At 29.6% G+C, this 23326-nt stretch overlaps 1 protein-coding gene across 6 annotated transcripts in view; it reads right to left on the reverse strand.

The window, feature by feature from the left end:
* Positions 1–7455: 7455 nt before the first annotated feature.
* Positions 7456–23326, reverse strand: part of LOC111681446 (syntaxin-binding protein 5) — a 71566-nt gene continuing 55695 nt past the window's right edge. For 5 of the 6 annotated variants that reach the window (XM_046945403.1, XM_046945402.1, XM_046945405.1 and 2 more), the window contains 9 exons: positions 11664–11780; positions 11480–11602; positions 9915–10037; positions 9539–9823; positions 9356–9464; positions 9188–9274; positions 9023–9118; positions 7849–7973; positions 7456–7781 (listed from right to left, as the gene is read on the reverse strand). In XM_046945403.1, coding sequence (XP_046801359.1) covers positions 7525–7781; positions 7849–7973; positions 9023–9118; positions 9188–9274; positions 9356–9464; positions 9539–9823; positions 9915–10037; positions 11480–11602; positions 11664–11780 — 1322 coding nt within the window. In that variant the 3' untranslated portion in view covers positions 7456–7524. Of the gene's footprint in view, positions 7782–7848; positions 7974–9022; positions 9119–9187; positions 9275–9355; positions 9465–9538; positions 9824–9914; positions 10038–11479; positions 11603–11663; positions 11781–15153; positions 15212–23326 lie in introns of all 6 variants that reach the window. The other variant, XM_046945407.1, reaches the window with a different exon arrangement.

Genomic DNA, 23326 nt, shown 5'->3' on the forward strand with positions numbered 1-23326 from the left:
CTAAAAAAAATTATCATAAAGCCTAAATCGGCAATAATTGTTTAAACAACAAAATTTTCTTAGATTTTGCAAAAATTTTATGCCAATTTTTTAAATTTTTTTGAAATAAACATTAAAATTAATATTTTAATTTTATTTGTTATTTTTTAATATTTCTATTGTTTTTTTAATTTATTGTCATTTCTGCCGCAAATTTTTGGTTGTAATTTTCAATCGTTGAGAAATAGTTTATGCTCCAATATCAAAAAGAAAAAAAATATTAAGTAAAAGAAACGTGAATTAATTAATACGCTTATTATTAGTAATTAAAAAATTCTTCATATAAATGTATAGCTGAAGATTAACGAAAACATAATTTCATATCATAAAACAAGTAAAACAAAAAAGAAAATATGAAAAATTAAAATAATAATAATAATAAAACTCACTCAAATTAACTCGAATATTTGATAGAAGACATTTTGTTGGAAAAAGTTGTTCGAAACTCTAAACTATTTAATGTTTCATATGTTTATGTTGTATTTATATCTGTGTTATTTCTATTTGCTCCTATTTGTAAACAACTATTGCAATTACTCTCTTTCTCTCTCTCTCTCTCTAACTATCTCTCCTTCTCTCTATTGTGTAGTGGAAGATATATAATTATAATTGTCCCTTTTGTTACATTTTTATTCAGCATGACATGTTTTTACAAAAAAAAGCAACAAATAAAAGTTCATTGAAGGTTTTGTAGTGTGAGGATAAAAGTAAGAAAAATAGTGTGTGTGCCATTTGATAGTATTAATGCAATTTTTTATACAAACCCAAAAAACGGTTTTCAATTTATGAAAAAAAGTGTGGCCATATTAAATGAAATGTATCTTTGAGATGCCATTAGCGTTAGGGATTTTCAATGAAAGAACAATCCCCTCAAACATTTGAAATCATCATTATGGAATTGAGAAGGAGCTTTTATCGTTATGCAATGAAATTTTTAGAAAGTAAGAAGAGGGACTTATATTATTGAAATCTTCCTTTGTATGTGTATGTACTTTTTAAAAAAAGAATATTTATATAAATAATATTTTATAAAATGCTATACTCGTAATTTTTAAGTGTGTGCATTAAACAAACACTAGAAGAAACAAGAAAAGGAAAAAACAAAATAAAAATAAATTACAAAAACAAATACATATTCATAGGTGTTATTTCTTAAAATAATAATAATAATAATAATATGATTATAATTAATAAAGTAACAAATTCAAAATGAATGTATTGACTAACAATTAATTATACATAAAATATAATTTATATAAAATCTTTATATGTATGTGTCTAAAACGCACCATAATCTTCCTGATTAAAAATAATTTGAATATTCAAACATATTCAAAATAGATATTAAATCAACAACAAAAACAACAACAACAAATATTGTATTAAGTATTAAAAATAATTTAGTGTAATTTGTATGTATACAACAAAAACAAAAAAATTATATGTATGTGTCTGTGTCTATTGCATAAACAAAAAAAAAAAAAAACAATTATCAAATAATTTATAATTAACTAATTAATTAATTAATAATATATTATATATTTACTACTAATTAATGTGATGTGGTGTATTGATATTTTAAAGAAAAAAAAAAAGGAAAAAATAATAAAAAAAACATATAAGAATATACTATAGCGGTTTTTTTTATCAACACACCTACAACGCATATTCGAATATACTTATGTATGTAGTTGAAGTATGTATTACATGTACTGACTGTGTACATATGTATATAATTATGTATGTATGTTAGATGTGAGTATGTGCGTGTGTGATTAAAAATCTCCGCCACACTGATGCGAAATGCCAAGAAAAAAAAGTAATAAAATGAAAAATTTGAGATAACTGTGAAAAAAAAGAAAAATGTGTCTTAATTTATTTCAACTGACGCTTATATAGGGTAGAAGGGGGACCATAGCAACTTTTTTGAGGCGACCACAAATTAAAACCACAATACATATTCTTAATTTTTTCTTGGTTCGGATACTTAGATATGTTGGCTTTAGTTTTATTCATTTCAATCTTTCCTAAGTCATCCTCGTGTACATATTTTTTTAACTTTTCCACACTAAAAAAACGGCGCTACCGCCCCATACATGGGGTAAATACACCAAGGGGATAGAGCAGATTTGTGATTAGTAAAATAAAAGAAAAAATTACAAAAATAAAAACTTATATTGCAGTTTTATACTTTAATTCATTAAACAATGTATAATAAACCAGATATTTATTGTTTATTTCACAAAACTTAACAAAAATTATTAAAATAAATTATTACAGATTTTTTTCTATATTTTAAACAAATTTTGTTCTACTTCACAAGCATTACATATATTTGGCGCATGTGCCCCACGGGCAGATCTAGGGTTTAGTTTAAATTTTTTTCGGGCTTCAAATTATATTATCGAAAATATTGTTATGTCTTATTGTTCACTATTATTGACGTTCTAATACTAAACAGTATATTTTTTCTATCACAAAAACTAAAAAAGTTAGCACAAAAAGTTCACACAGTTCACATTTTCACAGCCCTTTGAAAAACAATTAATCATGTCTGCCTCCCATCATATGTAAAGTTAATGTTTCAAATTTTCAGGGATAGATAATCGATAAACGAAAACAAAATTTGATAATGCGATAAAATCGATTACTCGGTTTTTAAGTTATTCGCATTGACAGATGTGCCCCTATGGCGAATGATCCCCCTTCTACCCTTTATCATAGTAGATGAAAAACAAACAATCAATACGTTTGGAAAATACCAGAAAGTTGACTTTTACAGTCTGTTTTTCTATAAAATTTTTGTTCTCACACGAACATTTCACTTCATTACGATCAAGATTAAAAATTGGTTTTTACAAAACATTTAAATGTTTTCGTTTAGAATTTCTAAAATAAAATGAACTTTTTCTATCGTAAAAGGGCCTATACACATCCCCAGCATGCTTGCACAACAATTTGATTGTGCTTCTATGGTCGAACCATGTGTTACACCATCATGCTTGTACAATATTTATTTTTTTAAAAATCTTGTTTTGTAAAGATCGTTGCGAATAATAGGAATATTATAAAGAACTGACCTATAAAAATTGTTCCCAAATTGTTCTCTTGGATTTCATAAACTGTGATTAATGCTTAAAAAAAAAATTGTTTGAGCAAATTTCCCCATACACCATCATGCTTGTACACAATCTCAAAAATATCAAATTAATTTTGATATCGCGCAATTAGATGGCACAATTGCACCACAACCCTATACACGTTCAATCCCGCGACAATCGGTTCTTCGCACCGGAACGTCTCGGAGTACAACGACCAAGGATTGTCAATCCAGCCACACCGACTTTACACGTGTCGCTGATACAACAACAACACGTTCAATTGGTTTGCACAATCAATTGATTGTGCCAGCGTGTTGTGTATGAGGCCTTTTACTCTTAGAGGTTCTCATTCCATCAGAATCATATACGTAAATTAGATTTTGAGCTCCTAGGTTCAATTCTATAAAAAAAAAAGTATCAACTGAATAAAAAAATTACCAAAAAATCACTCTTTTAAACATTTATTTCATCAGGATCCTATATATCTTTATTATATGATTCTTGATTCAATATTGTAGGGAAACCAAAATTACCAGTTGCATAATGAAATACTACCAAAAATCCTTACTTTTAATTATTATTTTTAAGAAATTTAGTTTAGTTTAAAAAGTACACATTTTATTATTTCCATTTACTCCGGACTCTTCATGCTTAATTTAATGTTTAATAGATCGGACACGTCTGTTGTTTGTATATAAACATGTCCAGCATACATTGATTTCTTGCCTTGCCACCAGCTTGTCAATTGACGTTCTGCCCTGTTTTTTGAATTCAGTCCAAAGGTTTCTTTAGAGCCTTCTCAGCCCTCCTACATAAATAGTTTGTATCCTTACTTAAAACTTTTACTACAAAGTCTACGTAAGGATATAGGTTTATAGAAGGTTATTAATTGTGATTGCCAAGAGTAAAAGCGATGAAATCCTGGGATGTACCATGAAATACCCTTTATCTGATAATTCGAACACCTAATCCTTAACATATTTAACCTGGAATTGGTCTATGAATGAAATAAGAGCGCCATTTTGCACATTATAAGTGTAAACAATTTGCTATCATTATAAAGTGTACAACTCTATAATGTTGTGGGCGTCATCGTCGGGTCTAGTAACAGTTTTTGCAATCAGCACCTCCCCAATTTGTAACGAGACAACCAAATTGTCTTTCTTTTGTGTCGTGATCTGATCACATTGGATCCCTTAAATAAAAAATTTTAAAAAGCATTTTCAGTTCCTTATCTGCGATTGAAAATACCTCGTAGTGAGGTAAAATTGTTTCAACAGTTTATAGCCTGTGAATATCATTTACTCGATACTTCTTTACAGGAGGAGCAACTGTTATCTTAGTTATCTCTCACAATTCCAGATTGTATGGCTTCAGAGACCGCTATTTAATGCAACATTTTCGTCCACTTGCAATTGACAGTCTGTTGATGTCCGATGGTATGACGTCTTGAATGACCGAAGCTTCGAAAGTTTATACAGAATGTTTTATGTAAATAATACACATTCGCTATCTTGACACATCGAGTTGCCATTAGGAGTTTGTAAATTAGACATTGGGTATCACTAAGGAAAGATGTAAATAATTGGGTAGCATAATAGAGAAGTGTTATTTATAATTTGTTGTTTTGAATACTGTCAAATGTGAATTTGTTTTTTTCTGTTTAGGTGTTATATTTTTCGCTTATCAGCTGGGCTATCGACGTCGCCTTGTAAACTTAATGCAAATCTAATATAAAAAGCTCTGAATATTTTCTAAAATACATAAAAAGCTTTTATTATTTACTTTTATGAATGTTTCAATAACTAAATGCAATTAATACATGCTCACTAGTTAGGCATTTATCTGGATTTTCAAATGTGGAGCTTTTGCCATTTTAGTAGGAAATGTAAGTTTGTTATTATCTTCATAATTTAAAAATATTAATTTTGTATCCTCATAAGGTACAAATTCCTTATAGGCATCGATGTCGGTTTAGCGATATCCGTCTACGCAACCCCCTTTTTTAGTTAAGTTTGTTTTCAAATGTCCGTTTGTCTGTCTGTATGTTTTTAGAAGACCCCGAATATCTGCGAGATGAGAATCTTCAATAATTAAATTAAAACCACAAAATCGGTTCACAAATAACGAAGATATGAGCAAAAATTTGAGACAACCTCTGAAAAGTTGATAAAGAATTTAAATTTTGTGTTCACCCAGAACACACATAAGGGGACTTTAAGTGTTTTTTTAATTAAGAATGTAAAACCCTGATTACGCGAGATCTCATAAAGAGTACTTTTTGGTACTTTTTGTAGAGAGTACTTTTTGATACTTTTAAAATTTTCTATAATATTGAACCTAGAAAATTAAGTATTTAAAGTCCTGATCCAGTGATAACCTACAAAAGGGGATTTTTGGTAGTCTTTGGTTTTCAAAAGGTACTTTTTGAATTTTTTCTATATTGAAGTAAAAAACATGAAATTAAGTATGTAGATCCCTGGAACTTATTCGTTTTTCAAAGGATGCTTTTTGAAATTTCTATAATATTGAACCTAGAAGAATGAAATTAAATATGAAGAGCCTGATTTAAGTTAGAACCTATAAAATGTGACTTTCTGATTTTTTATAATATTTAGCTTAGAAACATAAAAGTACTTTCTGGTACTGTTTTTAAACTGCTTTTTATATTCTACACCACTTAAGTGGGGAGGGTATATTGGGCTTGTGCTGATGTTTGTAACTTACAAAAATATTGGTCCTACACCCTTTAAGTATACCAATCATCTATTAAGCTATGTCCGTCCGTCCGTTTAGCTGGCTGTCCATGTAAACCTTGTGCGCAAGGTACAGGTCGCAATTTTCAAGATGATTGGATGAAATTTGGCACACGCTCTAAGGACGAAGCCTAATGGATAAAATCGGTCCATTATTTCGCCTAGCCATACAACCGTACCCCTCGAATAGGGCCTACATAAATAACATTGAAGTAGACGTGAATTTCTCTACCAACATTTATAAGGATAGGCCCATATTTTCCCTTGCTCCCCTTTTTCTCTTTTTTTGTCATAAATAAGTAAAAATATTCCGGAATAACGTTAAAAAACAAATCAAATGCTTTATTTTTTAAATAATCCCCATTTTTAACATACTGACTGTTGTAGGATATCATATGGTCGGCCCGACTATACATTCGTACTTATTTATTTTGGTAATAAAACTCGTACATCATGGTGAAATGCACAGCCGAACATAAAACTTTTACTTGTTTCTTTTTGCTTTAAGAGTTAGTACTTTTTATGTGGAAAAAGTGCTCCATTATAATTATCAATTTAATTATTATTTATTGAATAATAATAAGTTAGTCCTTTTGCAATCACTTTTGTCTCTATTTTTTCTGTGTAAAATACACACAAATGTGTGTATTCTGATATAAAAAAGCATTTCATAAGATACATGCATAAGAATTAGGATGCTCTACTCGTTGTTCAACAGTTTTGAAAGACAAACCAGAAAAAAGATAATCATGGGAAGAGTTATGCGTAGCAAGGTGCTTTCATAAGATCCCAGAATATTGTGAATCATACTAAAACCTGATGTAATACCGAAACGCTGGAATATCTTATAAATACGAAATTTCAGAGTTGTTGGAATAAAGTGTATAACAGTTATACTCAAGACACTTAACTAACTTTAGGAATACACAACACGAGAACATTACAAGATGGTCAATTTCAAATGACTTGCATGACGTTGTCGGTTCTATTGCATCTTTATGAACAAATATCTCTTTTGAAACCTTGTAAATAAAATAATTTTAAGACAAGATCATCATGATTGACCCCTAGAACTAAATCCGCTAAATATTAAATTCGCGCTTATTACTGGCGCGGGCTTTCAGGTTGATATTTCTTTATTTTTATCATGTAGAATAGGGTAATCGGATCTCATATAAGGGAAAAATTGTCGGAACCATGTTCGTTTGAACTCTATAAAACGATTCTCCTTTCCAGATATTGAGATAACCGCGGTATCGAATATGAAACTTATGTGGTCTCTTATTGCAAAATATTGAAAAATCTCTTGAATCCAGAAATAATCAAAAGACTTTTGAGTGAAATTAAAACACAAATATTGTAAATCTGTAACACGTTTTTTATTGGTCTATATTTTATTAAAAACATTTTTTGTTGTAATCTTTATATACTTTACGTTTTGTTTTTGTTTTTTTTTTGTTTTGTTTAATATATAAATAACATGACGATTTGAAAACAGAAATTAAATAAGTGTACTCTTTTTTTAATGTAGTAGAAAGTGTTTGTTGTTGTTATTTTTGGGTTTTTGTTGTTATAAAAGCAATATTACAATAACTGTGGTAGTAGAATTGGCTCCTATAATAAATATTTTACAACTGATACCACTTTTTATCCTTGTATTTAAGCATTAAATTATGCGCTGTTCCACTAAAATCTTGAGCTTGATTGGCCATACGTTCGGCACGCTCCTCTAGCAAATTCAATTTTTCACCACGTTCCATTGCCAATAAATGGGCGCGACTTATTTCAGAAGCTGCAGTTGAAGCTCTTTGATTTAACTGATCTAGAGTAGGGCCCGGAATGTGTTTAGCAATAGAACGATTAGCTTTCCCACTTTGTTCTCCAACTAAAAGATGAAAAGAGTTTAATTAAAATAAATAAATACATAATAACTAATATTAAAAAACACTTACATAATTCTTCTCTATCCAAATTTTTAGCACCTCCGCCAAATAAACCCTTAAAAAAGCTTTCCTTCGGTTGTTCTGGCATCTCTTGAACTGTGTACAAGTTCCCCATCATTTCTAATATAAATTGACTTGAAAGTAAACAAAATATACATAAATATTCGTTAGAATCTTATACTTTTATATTAATTGTTTTATTATTTAATTGTCCAATTCATATTCGTGTTTGTATTGTTTTCATGTAACGGGAATCCGTTTTTAGTTTTGCAATATCTGGAGTTGCAAAGTCATGCAGGTTTACTAAAAAGTCTCAAAAACTGCTAAAAATGGTGCTTTTTCAAACTTCAGGGCGCGATATCTCAAATTCCAAATCTGATTGAGAAAATCTTAAGTCAGATTCTGAGCACACAAGTAATATGATCTGTCAATATTTTGTGTAAAGGAGTACGGATGGGATTGTCTAAACGCATTGAAACCAACACACATTGAAAGAGAATACGGAAATCTGGTATTCTTTTAATTTTTTTAAATAATTCAAAAAACAAGCAAGTAGCATTAGGTCAAGGACGTATTCTATTAAGTAAACACATACAAAAAGTGAAACAGCTGTTTTCATCTTACTTTGTTATTGTTTTATACCAATCATGTAAACACAAAAAATATAAATCGTAATCGTGTGAAGTGCTAGGAGTCTGTATAATTATATTAAAAAGTTTATCCCATTATAACCCATGCCCACATATTTCTCATGATTACTAAGGTTAGATTCAATAGGCAGTCAATACACAATCAGTTCAATTGGGTTGCATTTATAAAGTTTACGATTTAGGAGTACTAAAACACCTATTCTCGGTATATGTCAGACAATAGGAAACTAGGTGAGGCACAGTATCCTCTTTCTCTTCATTAAGATAACTTCTGCAGCAGTCATTAAAATCGAGGTCCAGTCTTCTATCATGTGTGCCTCTACTACAGTATGCCTTGATTACTGATAGCAAAAGTCTTATTTGCTCACATTTGATCCTTGTTTATATAGTTTTATTTGAGTGAATACTATTTGTAAGTAATGGCATCGATTTAGCTGTACAAATAAAGTATCACTTCCTAAGTAATTTAACTTCTTTCTTTCCTTTTTATCAATCTCTAAGTACAGTGTAGATAATAATTAAACTTGACTTACCAAAACTCTGACGATATTGTAAACTTTTGTATTTCGGTGGGTGATGCCATGTACAAACCATGACCTTTATTACTAAAGCAAAATATTTTTGATATTCTAAAAAAAGAATGAAAAATAAATTAGTAAAAATAACATCATATTTACAAATTAATTAAATATACATACTGTGTTATATCTTCATGAACAATGATTTGTTGACCCCATATGGAAAGCATTGGATCCACAATTCCCTGTTTGCATTTGGTTTGAAAACTAAAAAAAAAAAAAAATTACATACAAAATGTTAAAAAGTCGAAAAATATATTTCTTTTAACGCTAATTTTTCTCACTCACCTTAAGTTCATAATTGGTAAGAATTCTGTATCCAATAACATCTTTAGACTAGGAAGACTATGAACCATTAAATGGCCATTCGAAAGATAGGTTGCTAAGCAAGTTCCACCTGAATGTTAAATAAATTAAAAAAAAGAATGGATTACAAAAATTGAGGCAATTTTTTTTGGTAATAAATTTAACCTTTCATTGTGATAGTTGCTGCTTTAACTGCATAATCCATTTCAGATAATTGAATGCGATTGATACAACATTGATTTGCAATGTCATAGACTTTAGTTTGTTTTTCGCTTGCAATGATGACATATTGTCTATCCGCTATGGTATCGAGGCCAGTGCTAACACTTCCACTAATACCACTGCTACTAGCACTAGTACTCACATTACCACCAGTTGTATTTGATATTGTATTGGCAGTTGTTGGTGTAAATGTAGGACTCGTTCTACTGCTACTTTTTGTGGGCGTTCCTTTTTTATGTTCATTAAAAAAATATGTAAAAAAATTATTCAATCAATTTAAGTGTACTATATACTATACTAATTGTTAAACTTAACATACGATCTTTTTTTGCATCTCTACTATCGTCTCGCCATGGTTCATACGAAAAGGGTATGATTGTGCCAAAAGCATCCAAAAATGACATGGATGTTATTGAACCTTTAAGACGTAAAATAGGGCCTCCTAAAAAATAAATGGATTTATGTTATATGGGAAACTTTCATTAATTGATTATAATTATTTTTGTTAAGTAGTTAAATGAAAACGCTCCTTTTGGAATTATTCGCCCCTATTGTGCATTTTAATTCGAATTTCTACTGTTTAGCAACTTTGGCATTCTTCATATTCAATTCCAATCTACAACACATAAACAACAACTTACAAAAACATGAGTATTTTATGGTCTCCACGAAACAAAACGTTCGAGTATTCTTTGGTATCCACCGATAAAACATAACCTCACTTGAGGTGATACAAAAGTACGAGGATACATCATATAACTAGAACAGTTATATAATATGAAACTCAGATCTGAATTACGACTGCCCTTTCATTTCCATTTTCTTTCTGTAATTCATTATGAGGAGAAATCTCACTCTCTTCCTTACTTTTCTGTCAACAAATCACATAAAAACAGCGAGCGACGAATTATTTTTTTTAATCTTCAGATTAACTTTCGGTTAAAGGAGAACCGGAAGTTGTGTTAACGGGGCTTTGGTTTCATCAGGGGAATATATTTGTTATTCAAGTGACAGACAATGTAGATTTCCCTTCCATTTCCATTTTCTTTCTGTAATTCATTATGAGGAGAAATCTCACTACTTTTTCTCTCCCTCTTACTTTTCTCTCTTCTCTCTAATATTCTTGTTCTTTACAGCTTGATTACAATTAGAACCGCTTTCAACAAATCACATACAAAAAAGCGAGCGATGACATAAATTTAAGCGATTGTCGACAGACTCTCCATACAAAATGTATGAAAACTAATCGTCACAGCGGTTCCAGTTATAATCTTTATTTCTTTATTAACAGGAATCACAATGGACAGTTTTGATCTCTAAGTGGATGTATATATACCTTGTTATACAACCTTTTAAACTAAACTAATCCTTTAGAAAAATTTGATTTCGTATCTGGATGGCACACGCATCGTTATTTAAAAGTTAAATTTTTCCGCTATGTATTAGATTGCCACAATGGGCGGTCCGGACGGATTTGACATTCGTAAGATTGATTCGGTATGATGGGTTCAAATAAGTTGACTATCATGCAAGGCTGAGATCTAGACACTAACAATTGATCTAGACCGGTGAAACCTATTACCTGTCACTAGCTTAATCTCCTAAAAAATTCTAAAACTCCTCTAACTAATCCTGCAACAGTAGAATGGATTATAGGGTGTCCAAGGTCTAATGAATGAAACTGATGATAAGACAAGGAGAAAACTATTAGAGTTGGAAAGGGGGAGTATTCTAGTAGATTGCAGTAAGAGTAATAATAGGTCACTGCACAATTAGAGCCTCTTAATCTCCTAAAAAATTCAACTCTAACCAATCCAGGGACAGTAGAACCAGCATGGAGAATCTAATTAATAGACTTATATTAAATATTTGAGCAATACATACCATTTATGGTAACTAAAACCGGTTGTGATTTACGAACTTCTCGTTCGGGCATGCTAACCACCAGTGTAAGTATTGAACCAAAACTAGTACCAATCCACAGTGTGGGTACCAGTGATAATATGTCTGAAAAATAAACATTTCAATGGAAAAGGCGAAAATATTATGTCATTAATAACTAACTTACCACTTCTTTTAGCAAAGGTTTCAATGAAAGCTAAACATGTAACAGATTCTGCGGAAGACATGTCTATACTAGACATAGATGATGATCTTGATCTAGAAAATGATCCATCCACTTTGTCTGGAATTATTTTAATAACATATATTAGTTCAATTTTACTGACGCATGCTCAAAGACAGACAAAGAGAGAGAGAGGAGGGTTTTATGATAATGATAATTGTTTTATTTTTTGTTTTCTTTACAAAATATCGAATTTGTGTGATGTGTTAAAAGATTGATAGATATAGATAGATAGAGTAAGTAATTAATAGATAGATGTAGTATAGGTATATAGTAAGTATATAAGTATGCGTGTGTGTGTGTTTTAGATAGTCAGAGGAGTAATAGTATTAGTTGTTGTTGTAGTAATAATAGCACTAATTGTTGTAAAAATAGTAATAGAAAATATATAGGATGGTTAGGTGTGTTTTGGTGTAAACTAATGTTAATGGTAGAAATGACAAGGATGTGAATTGTGACTACATAATTAAAATTTTTTTTAAATTTAGACTTAGCTTAGAACTATAATTTATTTATTATAAATATAATGTGTACAATGCAATCAATACAAGCAGACGACATATGAATTGAAACTTTTTAATTGGGATTGACAATATCAAAGTAATTAATTGATTTGTGTTTATATTTAAATTCCAATTATATTATAACAGTGGCCAACTTAAAGTACCGATTCCACAAGGTCCACGAGAACGATAAATATGTGTTGTTTACTAGCGTTATTATTGAAATGTATGAATACTTATGAATGATTTTTGTGTAATAAAATAAAACAATAAAAAAAGTAAACTAAATAATATAGAAAAAATTTGTAAAAGTAACAAATAGCCTAACGAAGTATGAATAATTATTTCTAAATAAATGTTTAATAAAATATGTTCATATTACTAAATATCGTTAATGATTTAAAATAACAAATACATAAATTGAATTTTTAACAATACATATGCATAGATTTAAAAAATTTTTGTTATTTTATATTTTCAAAAATTAGTTTTATAAAAATTTTGAGAAAAAAACATGATTTCAAAGTTTTAGATGCTATGAATAAATGTATTTAGACTTTTCTCCAATATTTTTTAAAAATCTTCAATTAGTGGAATTATTTGTTTATATAGTTTTATATAGTTTATAAAACTCTCTTTAGTCTACTAATAAAAAACAGATTTAGGAGACTATGTTCACACGTATTAAATGTTTGATTAGTGTTCAGATTCACAGATTCACAGTCTCTTAAATGTGAAGAGTGCCAATGATTTACAATTTTTCATCTTCATAAGATAATCTTAAGCTTAAGTCAAATAAGTGAATTTTTTAGAGGACAATTTTTAAAATTTCGTAGGGTTAAAAACATTATATGACGATTTAAGACAGTGAAAACAATTCATGGTGAATTTACTGGTTTCCGAGTAAATCGCTTTTTTTATTATTTTCTTTTACAATTGTTTATTTTTAATAAAACTTCTTAGTTTCAGAAAACAGAAAATTTATACCTGAAAGTGTACTCTTTCACGTATACGGGACACCCGTATCCCAAGATTTGTTTATTGATTTACAGAGAAATTTTGAGTTAAAAGTTGTGGGAAATGGTTATTTCCAAAGAAAACTAAGTATTTTTTTTTTAATTTGTTAGCACTACATGCTAAAAAGGTTAATATCTTCCCAGCAGTTCGACAAAGAGTCAATGCATACGAAAAAGATAATAATTTCCACTAATAGTTAACCACCTGGATGATCGTAATTCGTATGTGTTGGGTTATTCGTCACGAATGTACCCTTTGTAATCGAGAATGAAGACAGTCGCGGAGACAGTTGTTTTTTTTTTTTTTTTGTACTTCCGAAAGACATTCGTCACTTTAGTGTCCCCTTTGTAAGCGAGAGCGGGGGCAATCGTTCCTTTACTGTCTCTTTGTAGAGTGACGATTGACTTACTCGTAGAACAAGTCGATGTTAAAATGGTCGGTCACCTGGGTAGTCAGGTGGCTAGGGGCCACCACAAGTGGTAGGTTAAGTGGTCAGTTCGGGACTGTCCCGTCGAACTGCTGGTGTGCGATATAAATGATCAATATACTAAGTCAAAGAATGTACTAAAGTCATATAATTAGTATGAATGTATAGTCGGGCATGACATCAGTGAGTATGTTAAAATTTTGAATAACTTTTTAAATAGGTAATAAAGCTTTGATGTTTACCTTAATTCCGAAATATTTTTACTTTTTGTAAACAATAAAGGAGCTTTCCTACAAGAGGGTTCATATGGGAATGGGGGTACACTGCCGATCATTACAAAAATCGGCAGTGTCATTTAAATTTCTATAAAACAATGTTATGCCGACTTTTGTTGAAATATTAGAACATTAAACATAATAATGAGCCTAAAAGCCTTATTCAGGGGATACGGTTATATGGGGGTCTAGGCGAAATAATTTACCGATTTCAACCATTTTCATTCATTCCATTTTCTTTCGTCCTTGGTTCGAAAGAAGAATATGTGTCAAATTTCATCAAATTATCTTGCAAATTGCGACCAGTAGCAGATATAGCTAAATCGATCCAGAAAATGATTCTGAGCCGATTTGTATGTTTTAAGGTGGGTGTAGGACCAATATTTTTGGATATTACAAACGTAAGCTTAAACGCATAATACCCTTTCCACTATAGTGGTGTAGGGTATAATTACATTAATTTTATTGCATATGGATATAAAAGATTCTGCATAACCGAATATAAAATGTACCCTTGCAAGGTGAATGTAATAGATTTAAATAATAAGACTAAAATTAACCCTTAAACACACTAGGGTCCAATATAATCTCATTGTTTAAAAAAGTAACAAAATCATACACAAGTGTTATATTAACATTAAGGGCCTGTTCGAACAAGTATTTTCTAGTTTTATATTGAAAACAACAATTGAATTCGAAAAATTGTAATATTTTTCAATATAAAATGAGTAACAGGAAGTAAGAATTAACCTTAATTAAACTGGCCATTTTTAGGGACTAAGTACATTTTTAAAGCTAACATAAACTAAAATTTCTTAATTTGTAAATTTGTTTTATTCAAAAAGAAATTAATTCAAAATTTCAGAGACCTGACTAAAATTTTAAGCCAATGGAATTTTAGATCAAATAAAATTATATTTGGTCCTAATAATGAGTTGTTATGTTATTGTAAGTGAAACTATTATCTACATATGTATGTATTTATGTTTAAATAACTGGACATAAATGGAATATGTAAATATGTACTCTAAATATTTCTATTGCTAGTTATAACATTTGTTGAAAAAAAGATACATATGTAATACATACATGTACTTATGTAAATGTGTTTTGTTGTTTTCTTGTAATTTTATATGTATGTATGTAATTGTGTTTTTTGTTTATTTTTATGATATAAAAATAATTGTATTTAAATAAAGAAATTTACTTACGTTTTTTAAATAATTTATTACAAAATATTATGAAAAAAGTAAGTTTTCGCAAACGGACCTAAATGCAAATGTGTGTGTATATATTGTAATAACAACAATATTAAATATTAAATTCATTTAATTTGTTTATAAATGTTTTATTTTTGCTTTTTTATAAACATATTTTTTTTAGTTCAATTATATGTATTGTAATATGAAAATTAAGAAGCCTGTTTTAACTAAGTATTCGTACTTTATATTGAAACACTACAAATTATACAAATGTTTGATATAAAGCCGTATTTTAATTAAACCGATTTTAAAGTGTTCATATTAAAAAAAATTATACTTAAAAAATATATATTTAATTAATTACTTTAAAAAATAAATAAATATAATAAAAATATAAAATAAAATATTGGTGTTTTCTTGTAGGCGAAAATCTAGTATTATTTAACAATTGGAATTTATGTCAGATCTTTTTATAGGTCAATATAGGTTCACGATATGATTTACACTATAAAGCGGATTCTTAGACCAATTCATTAGTTTAGGTGAAGTCTAGACTGCTTAGTGAGCTTTTTATATTGGCCTATATCGTCTTGGAAATGGAATATATTGGAATCCAAGGTAATTAATATAATGAAAGTTTGTGCAAAATATATCAGAACGAAAAAAGGAACAATAATTCAGAGGACTGCCGAAATAAGTATAGATAAAAGTTAATCTTGGGAACAGTTCTGAAATATTGCGAAAGCCTACAAAAGGTACTTTCCCATCATACCAGAATTGTTAAAGTTACGGGGGTAAAGACTTTTAATTTTGCATTTTTTGTTGTTAAAAACAGTACCTTATAATTTAAAAGGTCACTTGACAAGAAGGAAGATTTTTTCTGAAACATAGAACGATAACAAGATAGTAACAAGTTCTTCCAACGACAAGTGATTTCATGGAATCAAACCAAAAGAAACCAGTCTGACGAATATACGATAGAACAGGGATGGAAAATTCAGTACTTTATTGATATCGAATCTCCAAAATATTATATTAAAAATTGTACTTTTTAGGGCTTAAAGTACTTAATTATATGTATGTCTATTTCAAAAAAGAAAATTAGTATAGAAAGTTAAAGTATAGTCTATAGTCTACAGTTTAGACTATAGGATATTCTACAGTCCTACCTATAGTCCAGTCAATAGTCTATTTTATAGTCTATAGTTTAGTCTAAAGTCTAGTCTATAGTCTAGTCTAGCCTATATTCTAGTCTATAGTCTAGTCTATAGTCTAGTCTATATTCTAGTCTATATTTTAGTTTATAGTCTAGTCTATAGTCTAGTCTTTAGTCTAGTCTTTAGTCTAGTCTATAGTCTAGTCTATAGTCTAGTCTATAGTCTAGTCTATAGTCTAGTCTATAGTCTAGTCTATAGTCTAGTCTATAGTCTAGTCTATAGTCTAGTCTATAGTCTAGTCTATAGTCTAGTCTATAGTCTAGTCTATAGTCTAGTCTATAGTCTAGTCTATAGTCTAGTCTATAGTCTAGTCTATAGTCTAGTCTATAGTCTAGTCTATAGTCTAGTCTATAGTCTAGTCTATAGTCTAGTCTATAGTCTAGTCTATAGTCTAGTCTATAGTCTAGTCTATAGTCTAGTCTATAGTCTAGTCTATAGTCTAGTCTATAGTCTAGTCTATAGTCTAGTCTATAGTCTAGTCTAGTCTAGTCTATAGTCTATAGTCTAGTCTATATTCTAGTCTATAGTCTATATTCTCTTCTATAGTCTAGTCTATATTTTAGTTTATAGTCTAATCTATAGTCTAGTCTATAGTCTAGTCTATAGTCTAGTCTATAGTCTAGTCTATAGTCTAGTCTATAGTCTAGTCTATAGTCTAGTCTATAGTCTAGTCTATAGTCTAGTCTATAGTCTAGTCTATAGTCTAGTCTATAGTCTAGTCTATAGTCTAGTCTATAGTCTAATCTATAGTCTAGTCTATAGTCTAGTCTATAGTCTAATCTATAGTCTAGTCTATAGTCTAATCTATAGTCTAGTCTATAGTCTAGTCTATAGTCTAGTCTATAGTCTAGTCTATAGTCTAGTCTATAGTCTAGTCTATAGTCTAGTCTATAGTCTAGTCTATAGTCTAGTCTATAGTCTAGTCTATAGTCTAGTCTATAGTCTAGTCTATAGTCTAGTCTATAGTCTAGTCTATAGTCTAGTCTATAGTCTAGTCTATAGTCTAGTCTATAGTCTAGTCTATAGTCTAGTCTATAGTCTAGTCTATAGTCTAGTCTATAGTCTAGTCTATAGTCTAGTCTATAGTCTAGTCTATAGTCTAGTCTATATTCGAGTCTATAGTCTATATTCGAGTCTATAGTCTAGTCTATATTTTAGTTTATAGTCTAGTCTATAGTCTAGTCTATAGTCTAGTCTATAGTCTAGTCTATAGTCTAGTCTATAGTCTAGTCTATAGTCTAGTCTATAGTCTAGTCTATAGTCTAGTCTATAGTCTAGTCTATAGTCTAGTCTATAGTCTAGTCTATAGTCTAGTCTATAGTCTAGTCTATAGTCTAGTCTAGTCTATAGTCTAGTCTATAGTCTAGTCTAGTCTATAGTCTAGTCTATAGTCTAGTCTATAGTCTAGTCTATAGTCTAGTCTATAGTCTAGTCTATAGTCTAGTCTATAGTCTAGTCTATAGTCTAGTCTATAGTCTAGTCTATAGTCTAGTCTATAGTCTAGTCTATAGTCTAGTCTATAGTCTAGTCTATAGTCTAGTCTATAGTCTAGTCTATAGTCTAGTCTATAGTCTAGTCTATAGTCTAGTTTATAGTCTAGTCTATAGTCTAGTCTATAGTCTAGTCTATAGTCTAGTCTATAGTCTAGTCTATAGTCTAGTCTATAGTCTAGTCTATAGTCTAGTCTATAGTCTAGTCTATAGTCTAGTCTATAGTCTAGTCTATAGTCTAGTCTATAGTCTAGTCTATAGTCTAGTCTATAGTCTAGTCTATAGTCTAGTCTATAGTCTAGTCTATAGTCTAGTCTATAGTCTAGTCTATAGTCTAGTCTATAGTCTAGTCTATAGTCTAGTCTATAGTCTAGTCTATAGTCTAGTCTATAGTCTAGTCTATAGTCTAGTCTATAGTCTAGTCTATAGTCTAGTCTATAGTCTAGTCTATAGTCTAGTCTATAGTCTAGTCTATAGTCTAGTCTATAGTCTAGTCTATAGTCTAGTCTATAGTCTAGTCTATAGTCTAGTCTATAGTCTAGTCTATAGTCTAGTCTATAGTCTAGTCTATAGTCTAGTCTATAGTCTAGTCTATAGTCTAGTCTATAGTCTAGTCTATAGTCTAGTCTATAGTCTAGTCTATAGTCTAGTCTATAGTCTAGTCTATAGTCTAGTCTATAGTCTAGTCTATAGTCTAGTCTATAGTCTAGTCTATAGTCTAGTCTATAGTCTAGTCTATAGTCTAGTCTATAGTCTAGTCTATAGTCTAGTCTATAGTCTAGTCTATAGTCTAGTCTATAGTCTAGTCTATAGTCTAGTCTATAGTCTAGTCTATAGTCTAGTCTATAGTCTAGTCTATAGTCTAGTCTATAGTCTAGTCTAAGTCTAGTCTATAGTCTAGTCTATAGTCTAGTCTATAGTCTAGTCTATAGTCTAGTCTATAGTCTAGTCTATAGTCTAGTCTATAGTCTAGTCTATAGTCTAGTCTATAGTCTAGTCTATAGTCTAGTCTATAGTCTAGTCTATAGTCTAGTCTATAGTCTAGTCTATAGTCTAGTCTATAGTCTAGTCTATAGTCTAGTCTATAGTCTAGTCTATAGTCTAGTCTATAGTCTAGTCTATAGTCTAGTCTATAGTCTAGTCTATAGTCTAGTCTATAGTCTAGTCTATAGTCTAATCTATAGTCTAGTCTATAGTCTAGTCTACAGTCCAGTCTATAGTCTAGTCTATAGTCTAGTCTTTAGTCTAGTCTATAGTCTAGTATATAGTCTAGTCTATAGTCTAGTCTTTAATCTAGTCTATAGTCTAGTATATAGTCTAGTCTATAGTTTAGTCTATAGTCTAGTCTATAGTCTTGTCTATAGTCTAGTCTATAGTCTAGTCTATAGTCTAGTCTATAGTCTAGTCTATAGTCTAGTCTATAGTCTAGTCTATAGTCTAGTCTATAGTCTAGTCTACAGTCCAGTCTATAGTCTAGTCTATAGTCTAGTCTTTAGTCTATTTTATAGTCTAGTATATAGTCTTGTCTATAGTCTAGTCTTTAGTCTAGTCTATAGTCTAGTAGTCTATAGTCTAGTCTATAGTCTTGTCTATAGTCTAGTCTATAGTCTAGTCTATAGTCTAGTCTACAGTCTAGTCTATAGTCTAGTCTATAGTCTAGTCTATAGTCTAGTCTATAGTCTAGTCTATAGTCTAGTCTACAATCTAGTCTATAATCTAGTTTGCAATCTAGTCTATATTCTAATCTATAGTCTAGTCTATTAACTAGCCTATAGTCTAGTCTATAATCTAGTCTATAGTGTAGTCAGTAGTCTAGTCTATAATTCATAATTTTCTAAATTAACAAATATTTAAAAAAATCTGACATAAATCCCATTAAATAAAAGTCTGTTAGTACTTTTTATGTTACGTGCAAACGTGTGGAAATTGCTAAGGGCAGTATTTTAGGTACTTCTAGCTCTAGTTCAAATTAATAACAAATTAAAAAAATTATAATTTTATAACGTTCATTTGTGACAAGGGGGTCAAAATTAAAAAAAAAAAACATTTTTTAGTATAATAATGTTTCATAATTAAACTGTTTTCGAAAATGGTTTATTTTGGGTTGTTTACCATATTAGGAGTAATAAATTTATTTTGTGGAAAAATACTGGTATTCTCTCTAGGTCTCTACGTAATACATCACAACAATTGAAGTGGATAGTTTCGTACTGTTGGGTAACCAAATAAGGTTACCTCTAGCCATCGTCTACGCAAGTGACTGGCTATTTTAACATGTGCTTGCACATTTGTCAGTCCATAGATTGTCAAAAAAGGAGCTAATCCAAAGGAACCTTTACATAACAATGAGCTTTTTGAAGTGTCTACTCTCTAGACTACTTGGAGTCAATAAAATGACAATTATGAGTTGAGTCGTTCCGGAGCGATGCTCTAATTATCGTTGCCAAACGTTAATGTCATTTTTTAATGCATTAACTCTTTGTCGAACGGCTGGGATATAAAATATAATTTTAAGACAAATGACTTTTAATGTTATGTGATATTTTTCTATAAGGTGTTATTTTAACATGATAGAGTTCACAAAAGGGTTAACTGTCAAATAAACTGGCCTAACTTTTCAACACTTATGATCAGTACACTCTGTTAAATCATTATGAATAGAAATTGATTCGATGTTTTATTGCAATGTTATGTTTTGTGATAAGGCAAATTTTTAGCATAACTGGCTTGTTAATAAACAACCTGTTAAGCCTAGATGTAATTGAGACCCTAGCAACATAATCAACATGTAATCAAACGTAATCAAATTTATGTTATACAAATTTTTCAAAATAAAAAATTTTAATTTAAAAAATTGAGCATTTTTAAGTTTAGCACCCAATATTATTTTTACTGTTAAGAATCTTAATAGGGTTTCATTGCCTTTAGAATAATCGAAAATCGACCTTTTGTAACAAAAGTCGAAGTTGACTTTTTTTATCTTAAGAAAGTCGATAAGTCGACTATTTGGAAAAAAAATCGATTTTTCAAATAAAATAAAAAAGCGAGAAAATATAACATTTTTATTTTTTTCATTCGACAATTTAATTCTTTTTTGCTAAGTTTTTCATACAAATACACTATAACTATAACGCAAAAGTTCTGAGCGATAAAACCTCAATATATCGGAAGATTCTGTTATATATTCAAAATAAAATTTAAAACAATCTGTCGCTTAATAAACAACAAAGTCCTATTGGATTTGGAAGTGCTTTTGTATTCAATAAAAAATACAAAGTCGACTTTTCAACTATATAACCCTAAATTTTCATTTCATTTAAATTCTGAAGTCATAAATAATTTTATTAGTTTCAGTACTAGTTCTGTAACGTGTAATTGGGTAATGTTTTTTTTTTCGAAAATGACACCTTTGGAGCTAGATTGTGGTAGCGTTACTATGAAACCTATTTTGAAACAGATATGGAAGTAGTACTTTTTAGCATTTTAAAATTTGTATGGCGTCGTTATGAACTCATTATTGTTCCTTTAAAATAGTGCTTAAGAAAAAGTTCTTTGTTAAAACTTAAGAAGTTTTGAATATCAAAACAATGTTTAATACAACAAAGTTCTAAAAGAAATGACACAAAATCACTATTTTCAAGGTATTTGATCAAGAATCTGTTGTTGAACCATTTACCTTTAGAAACTGTTCTGTAGAACATTGTTTTGTTATTTAATAATTTTAAAGGAATTCTTGAAACAAATTTATATTTACTACGAAAGCAAGCATAATTATGTTATATTGAAAAAATTGTACAACTTTCTACGAATATAATACATTTTTCTTACAGAATCCGCAAGCAAGATAAATTGAAAAGGAATGATTTATGAAAATATATATGTAATTATTACAGTTTCTTTACATGATCGTATCCGTTAGAATACAGCATCAATTCTAAAAAGTTAATTGTTCCAACAATGAGTTAAAGAGTCATGATTTCTCAAAAATCTTAAAATTTCTACTAATATACCACCAATTGCTTATATTCTATCAATTAATGATTTTACACAAATTGTATCGAGAGATTTTTTTTAAATATTTCAATTCGTCAATTTTTTTTATACTTAAATATCAACAAAAATAAATATTTATAAAGATTATTAAGAAATTTACATACAAAAAAATTTATAAATATAAAACAATTTAGCAACATATGAAAAATATCATTTGTTTGTTTTTGTGTGTGTAAAAAATTACATATGCAGACATATATGTAAGTGTGTATGTATATATATATATGTAAATAGTTTTGATGTTGTTTTCTGATAGTTAACAGAAGAAACTACAGTATGTACAAAATGGTGACGGTCCACACTGGGTAACTTTTTTGGGTAAATTTTCGGCTCTTTCCCTCTCACACAAAATCAAAAGTGTTCCAGTGTAGACCGGCATACACAGATTTTTGTTAATAATTAATCATCTATTTGAGGCAGCTTTAAAATTATACCTCCTTTATTGATATGTGAAGTCCCCGAGTGAAAAATTTGATTCAATTTTCTAGTAACTTGAGACAGTACACATCATAAAACAGGCATATAAAATATCTAAATTATATCTAAGTCCGCAAAGTAGGTCACCTCAGGTCCTAAAAAATGTCGTATAAATAAATATCTTAATCAGCCCACAATGGTACCGAAATAAGGACTTCTAAACGATTTAAATAAACAGGCATAAAATTAAAATTTTAAACTATCCTATATCTTCGGTTTTATTTGAAAACTAACTTATGTAACACTTCATTAGAATCGAGCAAACTGTTAAGATGTTAGAGAATTATTACCCTCTTTAGGTACTTGGCTTCAATTGTGATACTCCAGTGGTCGTAAGAGTTATTTTATAGTACTACACACTACCTTCACAGTTACCTCAGAGTTCTTTCGATTTATTCCGAATGACTCCTACATATGTAAGAGAAAAGCAGAACCAAAATATTGTTCTCTTCACTCAGTGAATGTCGAGCATTAGCGAAAGAGTAAAAAACAGTCTGATCTTCCTTCTCGTTATGACAACTTCTGACGTATTCATTATATTCGAGACTCAATCTCTGGCATGATTTTCAAAGTTCCTTAATAGCCGATAATAGTGTTATTATATTCCTATAAAGGCTTAATAGCATACAAGAGATACATATAGATAATGTCTTTGGCTTTAAAATAAAAAGTTTCAAAATCATGACTCTTTATTCTATGAACTATTGAATGAAAAGGGGAAATTTTTTATAATTAAAGTACTTGCGAAAGATCGCAACAGATTTTGGCTGTAAATAGTTCAGAAAAATGTAAATGACAAAATTAACTCACATATTAAATGGGTTGTAAAATCTTTAGCTTGGTTGAGAAAACAAACCAACAGCAGTACGATAAAAGTAGAGCCTATTTAAATTTCAGGTTTTAGTCAGAAGTAATCAGAAAATCAACAAAATACATTGAAATTTT

This window comes from Lucilia cuprina, chromosome 3, assembly GCF_022045245.1.
Source record: "Lucilia cuprina isolate Lc7/37 chromosome 3, ASM2204524v1, whole genome shotgun sequence".
In the NCBI taxonomy this organism is placed as follows: Eukaryota; Metazoa; Arthropoda; class Insecta; order Diptera; family Calliphoridae; genus Lucilia; species Lucilia cuprina.